At 42.1% G+C, this 15,823-nt stretch overlaps 1 protein-coding gene across 4 annotated transcripts in view; it reads left to right on the top strand.

Annotated features, from left to right (window-relative positions):
- Positions 1 to 15,823, top strand: part of FSHR (follicle stimulating hormone receptor) — a 175,333-nt gene that overhangs the window by 152,470 nt on the left and 7,040 nt on the right. For all 4 annotated transcript variants that reach the window (XM_045053324.1, XM_006930085.4, XM_019826174.3 and 1 more), the window contains 1 exon segment: positions 12,875 to 13,060. In XM_045053324.1, the coding sequence (XP_044909259.1) occupies positions 12,875 to 13,060 (186 nt within the window).

Genomic DNA, 15,823 nt, shown 5'->3' with positions numbered 1-15,823 from the left:
ACTTAGAAGTCAACTTTCTCCAGTTCAGAGAAGCTTCCCATACAGAGCTGGCAACTTTTATTTGTGTTATCTACAAAGACTTACAGGGACAATTTAAGCTGATCCACGTAACAGCAACAATAACAACAACAAATATTTAATGAGCCCTTACCAAGCCGCAGTGTTTTAAAAGCTTAAGATGCATTTTCAAATTTAATCCTTATAAAACCTCTGCAGGAGGAGCTATTGTTCCCATTTTAGAGAAGGAAAAACTGACTTCCCTGGAGGGGTTAACTTACTCACCCAAAGCCATTGAAACTTTGGAGCATGCATTTAACATCAAACTGGTCTGACTCATAGCATAGACTCTTAACGACTCTGCTATACATTCCTTCCATGAAAGGGAAAGCACAGTTCTCTTTCCTCACCTTCAATGTCTAGGAGTTTCCTCCCCTGAGAGATCCCCACACACCATTTATTTTTGGATCCTCTTTGCCTTAAATAAGACCTCTTGGGACTCATCCAGTACCTCACAGCCCAGCATGAGGACCCCTCCTCCTGGTGTTGCTTCCTCATCTCAATCTCTCCATGAGGGACTGCCCATATGCTCATCGGCCCCTGCCCCTCCACTGGGGTCATGCCAACTGCCACCTCTTCCCTGACAATCTCAGTCAACAGTGAATTCTTCCTCCTGTGACTTTGACAGCCTTTATGGCTGCAGGGACCCCAATCTCCAAGAGCTTTTTAAAAACGTGTTTTCCTGGGCTCTAAGCAAGACCTACTCCATCTACTGATAAATGTACTGTAGGAAGGAAGGAACCCAGAAGGAAGAAGTCATATGCAAGAAAAAAATAGTGAGCAAAGAAATAAGCAAACATATAAAAAACTCAAGTTTTACTAGGTGATCCTTCTGTGGCCTGCCTAAGGTAAATTTAGGCATTTGAGAGCCACTAGCCTGAACCTCTTGACAGTCAATATCAGTTCCCATGTGTGTGTTTATCTACCTCCCTCCCATCTATCATCACTTTAATTTTCACCCAAAAGCTTATATTCTCCTTCAGGCTGGAATATAGTGTCTCTCTAGCACTAGCCCGTATGGTAGAGCAGAAACTCCAGAGGGTGATTATTCATGACAGAGCATGTGTTTGACCCATATATAGGACTCTATTCAAAAAAGTTCAATGATTATTTCAGTATGGCTGGCTTGAGATGGACAGTATATGCAAAAGAAGAAAGTATCGGCGTGATGAAAGCAGAGAGGCCAGAGAAGACTACTTTGATTTAAAACCATTCCTTCATCTCTCTAAGCCTTGGTTTCCTCACAGAAAGTTCTTCCTCACAGAAAGCTTATATTCTCAAAAGAGAATCAGACAATAATATACATTGTAATGTGACAGGTCATGATGTGTGTTATGAAGTACCAAGTAGTTCATGGGCATGACAAATAGGGAATGCCAGGCATACCATCCGTGTGCTTTAATATACCACATACTTAAAACTTGTAATGTTTACTGTTTCCTCATCTTCAAGTACTTGGGAGACCAACAGACTTATAGAAAGTGCTGTTGATGTCTTTGACCACCACCAGAGAAGTCTGGCAATTTCACTTACCTAAAAGTCTTAAGGGTTTTGAATGTTCCTAAACACACACCTCTGTTTGTCATGGCAGCGTGTGTCTGTGATGGAATCGGTTTCCATATGTTGTTTGCACTGAGTATACTATTAAATCATAGCACCTTAACCACTCTGCTGACAACATGCAAGTTGGACTGGATCCTCAGTGAGCTCAATATCCAGGAAACCAGAACCAGAAGTTGAAAGAGACCCATGAAACATCACACTGCTATTGTAATTGGCAGAGTTTAGACCAGAAACTAGGTTGTCTGCCTCACAGTCCATGTATTCCCACCATATCATGTTGTCTAAAGCACATAAGTATGTCTAATCAAACATCTGAAAGTTATACAATAGGCTGTGAACTAAAATAGACGAGGAAGAACTGTAAGCACTAGACTCCCACCCTAAGAACACCAGTAAATGATAAATGCAAATAGCACAGAAGAGCATCTCCTACAGGTGCATAAGCAAGTCCCAGGCTGAGGCACTGTGCCATGTGTCTCATCCAAGTGTTTAATGGAGAACACAGACATGAATCCCCCAGCCAGCCCTCCCACAAATGCCAGCAGGAAGAGGGATGTCACCATCACAGGCAGCTCCACAGAGTCCTCAAGTTACAAGTGCATATTTCAATGCTTTTACCACAGGAACCTATCTGGCCAGAATAAAGTGGATAACATTTATAGAAAATCCAAAGGAATTATGAAGCATTTGCCATGACTTAAAAGGGTTGAGAGTGATAATACATCCCCACATCTTTCACCCCAATGCATGAGGATATATGTGCAAGATGATGGCTGAAAGCCCAGCCTATAATTGCTAGTCTCCTTCTTCTCCCCTTAGGGGCAAGAGGATTGATCACCTAAACATCAAGCCTCCTTTCTGGGGTTTTCAGGTTTGTCTGCAGATGTCTTTCCAGCCTCTGCTTGCTGAACTAGGATTCTATGGCCTAGTCCATCTCTTAATCTACTAACTCATAGGCCAACCCCTGCCAAACCCTGGCCTGAGAGTTGCTTGTTTAGGCATGTGCCCCAAACTAGCCCACCTCAGGTGCTGTGAGTTAATGAACAGGAGGAGTACAGATCAGAACAGGCACAAGTACAGGAGGAGTGCAGATCACTCAGTGCTCAGTAGATGCTCAGGCTACGGCTCTATGTCTTGGATCCGATTCCCATTCCCCCCACATAAGACTGTGATATGGATGCTTGCATGCAGGAGGTTTACTGAGGAGTGCTATTAGTTTATGAGGGAAGGACTTGCTGAGAACACAATCAGGCTAAGAGGGAAGTTGAACTGCAATGCATTTGCAACAGAAGCCTCAGCTCCCCTTGGGGAACTGTGGAATTAAGACGGCCCTTCAAAGTTTGAATTAAGGCAAGGGGCCAGCCCTCTTCATCAACAATCAGGCTGTACCTGGAGAGGAGCCAAATCTTGGCTAAGTGTGAAGAAGGCAATTGCAGAGTAGAGCTCAGCTATAAGCACCTCGGGTGTAAGTGGTTCTGTGTGTGATCATGCATCACAATCACCAGGCATGATTGTAAAACCCTAGACTGCTGATTCCCACCCCCAGAGTTTGATTCTCAGGTCAGGAGTTGGCCTAAGAACCTGCATGTCTAATAACCTGCTAGGTGAAGCTGATGTTGCTGGTCTGGAGAGCACATCAAAAATCACTGCACTAGAACCAGTGCTGGGAATTGGGAAACTTCTTCCTGTCTCTGGGATGTCTCCTCCACAAGCAAACTGTGGTCAGTCTTCCTCCCCAACAGATTCAGTTTTCTGTCCTCACAGTAGATACGTGCAAAGGATTCCAAGAGAGCCAAGGGAAGGGTCCCCAAACCAATGATAACTCCTTTATTGAAGGCAAAAATTTTCAGCTGAGTGAAAACAGGGAACCTCTGAACACCTGAGGGTACAAGGGTGAGCTGTTCCATCGCAAATAGAAATAGATGTGGAAAAAGCCAGGGGCACACAGACAAGCTCCACTGAGTTTCAGAGGAGCAGCCTCTGGTGTCTTGACCATCTGAGTTTTCACCTGATATTCTGAACTCAAGTTTTGTGTGTGGAGTGTGTGTGTGTGTGTGTGTGTGTGTGTGTGTGTGTGTGTGTGTGTGTTAAGCAATCAAGCAATTGCTGTTTCCTTGGGTAACTGTTTCCTGTGGGGAAAATTTAATGCATTGCCTTTGTAGGCTGGAGCCAGTACAATCATATTCTGATGGTTTATCAAATTGATTTGGCTATAGCTCAGATTCATTTGATAGTTCAGATTCAAACACTGAGTTATTTGTATAAGAACGATTCTCTTCCATTACCAGTGTACCCACAGTCCTATAGATAGTAAATTGCCTTTTTATTCCGCCTGGGATCATGAAAGAGAGGTCTTCTAGCCATCTGTCAGTGTAGTATACACCAGAAATGTGCTCTCACTTATGGAAATGATTGACCTGTAATAACATCTTTGCTGAGAAAAATAGAAATTGTTCAAATCAAATTTGTGGCACTGGCTATAACACACTTTATTAAATGGGGCACAGAGTGCAATTTAACTCCTGCCTCTCCTGACTCAGCACCTTATTACTGACCGCTGTCTCCCTTTTTGCTTTGTGTCTCAAAATCAGGAATCCTAACAATGTTGAAACAATTTAGGATTACTAAATCTCTTCAGTGCCAGCCATCATCCCCTTATATCTCCTGTTAGTACTTTTCAGGATTTAAATTCTCAGAAACAGTCCTGCCAAATATAGTATGTGCTGAAATGTTAACCAAAGTGACATCTTAAAAAAAGAAAGACTGCAGTCATTAGACCAGCCTGAAAGACAATGATTAAAAACACAAGCCCACAACTAGCCATGCCCCCGCCTTGTCCAGCTCACCAGCCCCAGGAACAACGTCAGTAATAAACCTTCTCAGCTATTCACTGAGTATATTGGGTCATACATGTCCTACATTTTGTAGATGTTGATCGAGAACCTACTGTGTATCTGGTACTATGCTAGGTGTAAGGGATAGAGAAATTTAAAAATAAACAGTGCCTGCCCTTAACTATCTCATTCTGGTCAAGGAAGATATGTCACTGCCCAGAACAATATGCTCTACAGAAATTTTCCTCAGGAGGCTATGCTAATAGAGCAGAATAAGTCTTTGTCATGTGATACAGTGACTTTAACAGATGAAGTGGTGGTGTGTGGCAAAGAGAGCACTCATGCCTGAATTTCTGCAATGGCCACTTCATCCCTTCCCTCCCTTCAATCCTTTCTCCTTCCAGTTCACCTAACAAGTATTTATAAGCACTTGCTATGTTCCAGGTTCAAGGTTCTCAAGACTAATCCTACAAAACTACAGCTTTCAGTAAGCCATTATTTTGCTCATTATAAATTCTAGACTCTTCCACCTGGCTTTCAAGACTCAGAGATCTAATTCTATCCCTTTACTCCTCACAATATGGTTACCCAGAATCACCATTCTGAAAACCCCTCACTTGCCATGCTTTGTGTTCTCTCTAAGCCCACCTTTGGCCAATAGTCGTAATAATCCACTTCCATGAAGATGTGAGTAACTGATAATGTCTTATTGTGTTACCCCACCCCCATCCCGGTATATTCACATCTTAAGCATGGAAAATGTTTTTACAAAGAAATTGAAATCTAACAATAGATTTCCAATCCATGCACAAAGATTGTAGCCAGGAAAAAGATAAAGTTTTAGGGGAACACAGAGCAAAAGTGGGAATACTAGTAGTAAAGTCTCAAACCACACTCAACACTATCCACTTATCTTTGTTCCTGCTGATATAAATTTCTATGGATTTTTCTTAATCCATGCAGATATCAGAAACATTTTTCTGTCAGTCCAAAATTTGAAAGTCTTGACAGGTCCCATGTTTATTCACTGCAGCAAGTATCCAGCAAGCTTTAAGTAAATACTTCTGTAAAGACTTTTATTTCCCTTATCACCCAGGAACCACTTTCCTGAAGACTGGCCTTACTGAACTATAAGTGACTCTACATTTGTCTCTTACCAACCACTCCCTCCTTTCAACATCCACCAGAAGATCCAGATCCCAGGTTTCTGACAAGATGTTTTAGCCTCATAGCAGCAAAGCCACCTAGCACTTATGGCAACAGATCACATATTCCGTAGCTGTAATAAGGAGCTGGCTCCAGAAAACTGAGCAGGCAGAAAGGCACCAAAACTTCCCAACCAGGCTTCCCAGTCTAACACCTAGGTAATGGACTGCAGTCAGGTCAATCCACCCAATACATACATGGTTCTGCTGCTTCTCTCATACACTTCTATTTATCTACCATACACATCTATATGCACAAGGTCGCTCCCTTCCTTGGTGCCTTTGATACTTTCAGTCACCGCTTTGCTGAGCAACCTTGAAATCCAGATTTCCTCTCTCAGTCTGCCCCACAGCCTTCTTCCTTTATTGTTTTTAAATATTTCTTTGTTTAGGGGAGAGCACAAGCAACAGAGGAACAGAGAGAGGGAACAGAGGATCTGAAGCGAGTTCTGTGCTGACAGGCTGATAGCAGCAAGCCCAATGTGGGGCTTGAACTCAGGAATCGTGAGATCATGACCTGAGCCAAAGTCAGATGCTCAACCAACTGAGCCACCCAGGTGCCCCAACAGCCTTCTCCTTTTAGAATGACTGTCCTGTAAGACTTGCTCCACTCTCTCATTTTTATTATGATACTAATAATGAAACATCTCTGCTAATCAGATAACTATCTTCTGAATAGATTGAAAGCCCAGTACTGTGCTAGATACAGTGCATAACCCATAAGTAGCTTAATAATCCTGGCTCTCAGAGCATTTGAAATCTGAGCAGACAAAACAAACATACATGAACATATTTTTCATGATATCATTTCATGGTATGAAATATCATTTCATATTGTTTGAAATGATAGAAGGGATAACACAAGGTGGGAGATTCTTTGAAACTGCTGGAAGTCAGGGGACAACACAGTTGGCTGGGGTGACCTAGCTCTTCCTTTTCCATATTCTTATTCAGCATCACTTCCCAGTGGATCTTCAAACAAATCAACAATTTTCTGGGTGCTTAGTACATGAAAGTCACTGGTGAGAATGCAAGGAGCCCTCTGCCATGAAGCAGAGAGAAAATCCAAGTACAAAGAGCTAGGATATAGGGGCTCCTGGGGGGCTCAGTTGGTTAAGCTTCTGACTTCAGCTCAGGTCATGATCTCACAGTTTATGGTTAGAGCCCTGCATGGGGCTCTGTGCTGATGGCTCAGAGCCTGGAGCCTGCTTCATATTCTGTGTCTCCCTCTCTCTGCCCCTCCCCTACTTGCACTCTGTCTCTCAAAAATAAACATAAAAGAAATATTTTTTATAGCTAGCATATAAAATAAAAGCTAGTAAGTGGTGAGAAAGGCATAAGATCCATGGGATATAATACTATTGCACTCTTAATGGCTTTCAAGGAAAAATATCTCTACAACTGTTAAAAATTATGGAGATGACAGAATCACAGAGACTTCCATGGGAGTCTATTTGGGATCCCTATTATGGCATAGAAACTATTCTGAAACTTACTGACTCAAAATAATCATCCCATCTTGTTCATAATCTAGTGTTTCAGAAAAGTGGGTAGCTTATCTCTGATCCAAGTGATATCAAGTCAGGTAGTAAGGCTGAGGGATCTATTTCCAAGTAGTCCCCTTCACTCACATGCCTTGTGCATTTGTCCTCCTTCCTATTGCTCTCTCTCTCTCTCTCTCTACACACACACACACACACACACACACACACACACACACACACACATGTGCACACATACAGATAGCATTTCATCTCATTCTCTGGGATCTCTACACATAGCTTAGACTTTTCCCAGCACAGCAGTCTCAGGGTATTTAGAGTTCTTTCATGGCATCTTAGGGCTCTCTAAGAGCAATATAGAAGCTGTCAGTACTCTTAAACGCAAGGTCTAGAACTGGTAAAGCAACACTTTCATCATATGCTATTACAATCCAAAGATATTTCAGGTCAGCCTGAATTCAAGGGAAGAGCAAATAGACCCTGTATGGAAAGAATGTAAAGAATTTATAGCCATCTTTAATCTACCCCAGTGTATAAGAGGAGGGCATTCCATGGAATCTAATAATTTGGGTGGTTTTTTTTTGTTTTTTTTGTTTAGAAATCTTCATTTAATGTGATATTTTTTATATTCTGAACTCAACGGAGGTGCATATCTAAGAAAAAAGTTTTCTGTTTTATATTTATTGCTTTTAAAAATATGAAAGATGTTCATGGCAGGTAATGATTGCCCTGGCTTAAATTGTTCCTGAAGGACTTTTTATACTTTCATCTCATTCCTTGAATGGAGCCTTGAATTATTTTAGACAAAATGAAGTTTTTGCTTTCTTCCACATTTGAGCAGGGAGGAAAAAGCCAGATGAAACAAGAACATGAACTCAGAGACCAGAGTGAGTGTCAATAGCATAACTGGTCAGTGGAACAATTGTGTTGAAAACAGAAACTAAAGAGATTTTCTAGGGCAGAGAAAAATACTGAGAAGCTCTGGACCAATAGGAAGTATAAGTGGAGGGCAGGCCAGGACAGCTGGATCATCTAGCAGTGGAATGTGAAGACTTAGCACAGGGATGAAGGTTTATGGGTCAGGCTCTTATCTCCAGGGACCCCAGTTCTCAAGAATCAAAATACTTAGGAGATAATTTAGAGAAGACACCTTGGAATGCCAGAACTTTTACCTTATGGTGATAGTAATGAATGTTGTGAGAAATAGTTAAATCCCAGGCATGTGTGGAAAATAAAGCCAAGATATTCTGTTGAGGGTTTGCATATGGAATGTGAGAGAGAGAGGCACCAAGCATGATTTACAAGTTTTTCCAACTGGAAAGGCCATAAGTGGAACAGGTTTGGGGGGGACAATCAGGACTCAGTTTTAATATCTAAAGTTTGGCCTTCCCATTAGACATCCATCCAAGGAGAGATTTTAAGGAAGCAGCTGAACGTTCAGAGTCTGCAGTTCAGGAGAGCAGAGTAATCTAGAGATAAATATAGGGGATCCATCAACATATAAATGGTGTTTAAGCTGTCAGACTACATGACTAGACCCAAGATTAAGTGAAAATAGAGAAAAGAAGTCTAGGCTCTGAGCCCATGGGTACTCCAACAGTTGGAGGTCAAGGAGCAATTAGCAAAGAAACATCCAAAGCTTTAGGAGACAATTATTACTAGATATAAAGCAAGTCACCAGGAAGATCTAAAAAGTTTCAATTTCCATGTACCTGAAGTATTTTCATAAATATATAAGGCAAAAACTGACAAAACTACAAGTAGCAGTATACAAATCCAAAATCATAGTTGGAGATTTTAATGCACTTCTCTCAGTAATGATAGAACAAGCAAGCAAAAAATCAGGAAGCATACAGAAGAATTTGAGTAACAGATACCAAGTTTATCCAATTTGTCAATACTAACAAGGAGGGGACTAAGTGAAATATACATCGGTATTACATATATGTAATCATTAGCTCTCAAATGTAAATTTGCCTAAATATCAAGCAGAGTATAAGTAGTCCAAATATTAGCATTGGTAGGTAACCACTACTAAAGCTAGGACTTGAGCAAATGAGTAGAAGCTGGATCCTCAGAAGATCTAATGACACATGGAATCATACACTTAACTTTCACCCTTCATCTTACCCTCTAATTTCCCACCAGTTTCATTTGCTAAACCCAACTGAAAGCTGACTGACAAGGTATCTGGGAAATGGAACCTGCAGAGGCCATCCATCCTGCAATACAGAGTAGAGCATAAAGAAGGGAACAGAATGGATGGGAGAGAAACCAGACAAATGACCCACACATCACATCCATGCTTTGTATTTCATCAAAGTACAATGGGGAGTCATCAAAGAGTTTTAAGAAGGAAGCCATAATCTGGGTGATTTTTTTAATGCCAATCTGCAATGTAAGGATTGCATTGGGGATAGAGAGATGGTTGTGATGGTTAATTTTATTTGTCAACTTGACTGGGCTGTGGGATGCCCAGATAAGTGGTAACACATTTATGGGTCTACCCATGAAACTGTTTCCAGAAGAAATTAGCATTTGAATCAGTAGACTGAGTAAGGAAGACCACCCCCCTCTATGTAGGTGGGCATCATTCCATCAGGCCCCAAAAGGAACAAAAAGGCAGAGAAAAGGCAAATTTGCTTGCTTTCTTCTTGAGCTGGAACATCTATCTTCTCCTAGCCTCAGACATTGGAGCTCCTGGTTCTTGGGCCTCCAGATTCTGGAACTTAGACCAGTGGCCTTCCTGGTCCCCAGACCTTTGGACTTGGATTCAACTATACCTCCAGCTTTCCTAATTCTCCAGCTTACAGATAGCATAGCACAGGATTTCCCAGCCTTCATAATCTCATGAGGCAATTCCCATAATAAATTTCTTCCTATTTATCTCTTTATATCCTATACTAGTTCTATTACTCTGGAGAACCCTTGTGAATGCCATGGTCACAAGCACAACAGTTATGAGGCTACTGTCTTTGTCTAGGCCAAAACTATAGAAACTAAAGTGGTACCAGAGGAATAGATGGATTTCAAACAGATATAAAGTCAGGCCTCAGATGACAAAACCCAATGTCCAAGTGAGGAAGAGGTGGGAGTCAAGGACAACTTCCAGTTTCCATCTTGAGCAACAGAGGAAAATGGAGGAGTCATTTGCTGAGAAGGGAAAAACAAAAGGAGGAAAATATTTAAATGGAAGGTGGTCAATTTGGTTTTAATACTTGAAAGTCATCAACATAGTGGGGTATGATGGACAACTGATTATCTGGACCTGGGTTCAGAAGTAGGATCTGACCTGGAACATACATTCAGAAGCCATCAGCATATCTCCAGTATCTGAAACCAAAGAAGTGGGTAATATCTGAGAAGGTTATATACTGTCAGAAAGGTACCAAAGTTTGGAGAAACTCCAATATTTAAAGAAAAGATAGAAGAGAAAGAATAACAAAATCCAGACTCAAAGAAGATGTCAGAATAAATTAAAGAGAATGTGATGCCACGAAAAAGTCTCAGGAACAATGTTTTACACATGAAATATAATTGAGAAATCAAGAAGGTTAGAATGAAACTGTGGCCTTGGAAAGTATTGTTTCTCTAGGGTTTGGGTAGAAACCATGTTGCATTGTAAGGAAAAAGTGACATCCATTATTAAAAACTGTTTTAAGTTTGATTGGGAAAAGGAGATGACAAATAGGGAAGAAATCAGAGGTGGGTTTCCGTGGACAACAGGAAGCATACAGAATTTGGGAAAGGAAATGAATGACATAATGAAAACAAGGTTTTGAGAATGTCATTTTCACCAGACTTTGAGAACACATGGGGTAGCAAATGCATTTTCATACCCCCAAGTTTATTGTTCTGAGTGCCCACTACTTTTACTTACAGGAAATGCAGACATTAGAAGTTTCTCCTTCCCCACATATATCCAAGATCCCCAAGGGTGCTGAGACCTTATTATCACATGCTACTGCCCCCATCAGAATCACTCCTTCATGGCCAACCTGCTGGCTCCAACAGGTCTAAGCTGGTACCATTTAGAGCCCCATGCTGCCACTAGCTGGTCTTGGTTGTTGTGAGAGTTGCAGCTGCCAACCATGCTGCCAGAAAGGCACCCAATGTCACTGGTATGGCTACCAGAAGTCCTCCAGGGACACAAACTTGATTAAAATGTGCATTTCTGGGGACTTCCATGTAGACCTCTGCTAATTTGCCCAAGCAGAGACTCCTACAAGGCAAAAAAAAACTGTATGAGAGACCGAGACACCGACCGAGAGACCGAGAGAGACCGAGACACCGACCGAGAGACCGAGACACCTACCGAGAGACCGAGAGAGACCGAGACACCTACCGAGAGACCGAGAGAGACCGAGACACCGACCGAGAGACCGAGAGAGACCGAGACACCGACCGAGAGACCGAGAGAGACCGAGACACCGACCGAGAGAGAGAGACCGAGAGAGAGAGACCGAGAGAGAGACCGAGAGAGAGAGAGAGAGACCGAGAGAGAGAGAGAGAGACCGAGAGAGAGAGAGAGAGAGACCGAGAGAGAGAGAGAGAGAGAGAGAGAGACCGAGAGAGAGAGAGAGAGAGAGAGAGAGACCGAGAGAGAGAGAGAGAGAGAGAGAGACCGAGAGAGAGAGAGAGAGAGAGAGACCGAGAGAGAGAGAGAGAGAGAGAGAGACCGAGAGAGAGAGAGAGAGAGAGAGACCGAGAGAGAGAGAGAGAGAGAGAGACCGAGAGAGAGAGAGAGAGAGAGAGACCGAGAGAGAGAGAGAGAGAGAGAGACCGAGAGAGAGAGAGAGAGAGAGAGACCGAGAGAGAGAGAGAGAGACCGAGAGAGAGAGAGAGAGACCGAGAGAGAGAGAGAGAGAGAGACCGAGAGAGAGAGAGAGAGAGACCGAGAGAGAGAGAGAGAGACCGAGAGAGAGAGAGAGAGACCGAGAGAGAGAGAGAGACCGAGGTGTTTACTAAAAATATCTGCAATTTATTAAGTGCTGTTTATTGGCCAGGAAGTTTCCTGTGTACTTTAACTCATTTAATTGTCCCAACAACCCTTTGAGGCAGCTGTGATTATTACCATTCCTATTTTATGGCTGAGGAGACAGAAATGGAGAAGTGACATTACTTTATCAAGATCACAAATCTAATGGGTAGAGGGACAGGGTACATACACAGGCTAGTCTGGCTATACTCATAATCACCACTCTATTGCCATTTCAACTTTGTGCTGAGGGTGCCTATACTGCCCACCAGACTCCTCTTACCCTTATGGTGTTTCTTCTCACACTTTTCTGAAATTTGGCCACAGATTCCACCCTCACTCATCTCAAGTATTTTTTGTAGCTAGCTTTATAGTGGGGAGGAAATGGCTTCCATTTCTTCAACTGATGTAAATTAGTGGATATCTATTCCAGACAGACTATAGAAGGGGAGATGGCTATAGTTAAGCCCCAGATCGGGCATGATGTGTGTATAACCAGTGATCAGAGAAACCTGTTATCAGAGTCCTCCTACTGCAAACCCAAGGGCCAGGGCTCTAGGGGACCACATGTCCTAGTAGCTATATATTGATCTGACTGAGATGTGTTGGATCAATTGGCATCACCCTCCTCACTCGTGTAAGAGTATCACTACTACATCCGCAATTTTGCCTGCTAACCAAGCAGAAAATTTTAGGTCCATAATAATCAGGTTTATTTACATTTTCTCCTTATAGAGACATTTCAAGAACCAGGATCCATTCCCTGCCTAGCTATGGCTTAGAAAATCTTAAGAAGCTTCGGGCCAAGTCAACATACAACTTGAAAAAGCTTCCCAGTCTGGATAAGTTTGTCGCACTCATGGAGGCCAGCCTCACCTACCCTAGCCACTGCTGTGCCTTTGCAAACTGGAGACGACCAATGTGAGTCTTCCCATGTCCATCCCTTGAGCCCCACTTGGGAATTTCTACAACGCAGAACTTGGTCCTTAACTTCCACGTATCTGCAGCATGAAGAGAATCCACTTGTAGAGAGACCTCGCTGATGAAAGACCTTAGGCATATTCTAGATTGCAGCTTCAGTATTGTGAAGGGTTTCTCATTTTCTTGAAAATGGGCTCACAAGAGAGGGCTACCCACATGGTAGATGACCTTCCAAATATTAAATGAAGTAACATGAAAAACACCGAGCATAATGCCTGACTCATAGCTGATGTTTAATGAACATTTGTCCCCCTTTTCCTTGGTACCAATATGGATTTGTCCTTCAAGTCTCCAACTCTGCACCCTATAAATGTCCCAGGGACCATCAAAATCAACTTTGGATGGGAGAAGCGTAAATGCCATTCAAGTGACTGATGCACCCATCCACAATATATCGTAACCACTCAAGGTTCCCTAATCCATCTTAGGATCTTAGCACATCACAGGCAGGACAAAGATTGGGACATCTGTTCACTTTGGCTTTCAAGGTTGGTCAGATTTGAGAAAGCCCAGAAAAGCAGGTAATGCAAACAGAGACAAAAACCAGGAGGTAACTGGTTAAAAAGATGAATGAATCATAGAGAGGCTCTGGTAAGAGTGGAGGAACAAGATTTTTGAGATTGCACAAAAATGTCCCAGGCATTTAAAGACTCAATTGCAGATAGAATGTACTGGATATCAGGAGTTCTCAAAGCCCTCCACCTCCCCTGAGCTCACTGACACAATCCACATACAGTTACACTCAGATGGTGCCTTATCACACTCTTGTGTAGTACCCCAGCACTAATACAGATTCCCTGTGTTGTCATTTCACTGTATAGTATAATCCCCTCTATTGTTCAACCTTTAACACATACTCATCTGCCCATGTAGACATAGCCCCTGCTCAAAAGCAAGATAAAACAAAAATGAAACAGATAGTATATACCCTAAATTGTTTTCAAAGTAAGTAGGAGTCCACACTCACACCCATTTGAAGGATTTGCAGAAAAGAGGCTATTTTCAGAAATAGCATGCATCACTGAAAAACTATCCAGAATTGGACACTCCTCACACATTAGCTTCAGGGCCAGGGAATTTCTTCCTAAGGACTAGAATCAGGATGCATAACGGGTTGGGCTGAAGCACACAAGGTTTGAGCTTTTATATTCCAGATAAGAGTTATTCCAGCAGGGACGAGAAAGATACCAATTTACTGGCAAAACCCTGGAACTGAATACCCTTCAGGAAAAAATCTCCGAAGAAGTCAGGATCACTATAAGAGCTGCATGTGATATGCTGCCTGGCCCAGTGTTAGGAGTATGCTCATACTCCTCTGGTCTTGCCACCCCCTGGTAGCATAGACGCAGCCTCAGGGTTCCCAACCAGAAATCTTCAAGTCTGTCTCACATTGTCCCATGACCTTTCCTGATTGCCCCCAGGTTACCTGGCTCTCACCCTTTCTAGGTCCCTATTGTAATTGACCATCAGGGCCTGTCTGGTACAGCAAAAGAGAGGATCGCCCCTCTCCTAGGAAGAGATGCCAAAACAGAGTAACAAATATTGCAGTGGGCCTTTAGCCCTTATATTTAACAAATTCACACCCACAAACACAAAATAAAATAGTTATATATTCATGAGATAATTGCAGGGTTTTTTTTTAATGGTGTCATTTCATCCTATACCATAGGTGTGGTTTAGTAATGAGATTCAAATTTAAAGTTGTACAATACAATTGTTCTTACAATCTGCATTTAGAAACAATGCCCAAGATGTAAGCATTAAGCCCTTGTGACTGTGAGGTTTTGGCCAAGGACCCTTTCACAGAAAGACTTGGTTAACCACACCCCTCATCTGTCCTTGAACCATTTATCTCTTTGTCATAGTTCAACACTTAGCTTCCAAAGTTATTTTGCTCATTTTGTGATTTCAGTTTTAGGGTTTCTGTTCACAACTAGATTTTAAATTGATTCACTGTGGCATATACATCTAAATACCCACACAGGGCCTGGGCCCCAACATGAACTAAGTAACCACCATCATCTGTCTTGGTATTGCTCTTATTTGCTAAGGTCTCATTGCTGGGTCCCATTAAACTTTGCACCTTTATCTCCTGTAATTCTTACAAAGGCAATAGTATTTTTATTCCCTCCTCACAGAGGCAGAACCTGAGAGTACATAATTTGACCAACACCCACCCAACTCAGATCCAAACCCTTTTCTTTGTTTCCAAACTCAAGCTCTGGGCCACTCCACTACACACTTTGCAACCATCAGCTCATTAATTTATTGGGGTTCAAGAAAACTATTTTTTAAAAATGACCCTAAACTGATCTCCCAACTCTTTATGATGCTTATTATTTGCTAAGGTACTGCAGAAGAAACACTATATTCCCTCATTTCTATTTTTGTTTCTATTCTTTTCTAAAAGACATACATTGTTTACGTTTTCCACATTCATGTGGCTGATCACTTCTGTTTCAGGAAAGGGAAGCATCAATATTTAAAATATGTTAGTAGCATTATTGACAGTAAGAATCTTCACAGAAGCCAAGGCAAGCCCCAGAAGTGAAGGCTGACTCTAGATGGTTAAGTCAGATCTGTTTCAATGAACGGAATTGCCATCTGTAGACATCAGGTTACTTACTTTCTGTTCTTAAAATCGTGCTGCTGCTAATCTAATGACAGGGTTTAGGAGTCACAAGTTAGATGAAGGACCAAGTG

The sequence above is a fragment of the Felis catus genome, chromosome A3 (assembly GCF_018350175.1).
Source record: "Felis catus isolate Fca126 chromosome A3, F.catus_Fca126_mat1.0, whole genome shotgun sequence".
Lineage (NCBI taxonomy): Eukaryota > Metazoa > Chordata > Mammalia > Carnivora > Felidae > Felis > Felis catus.
The sequence above is the reverse complement of the archived record's forward strand: the minus strand, read 5'-3'. Positions and strand labels throughout refer to the sequence as shown.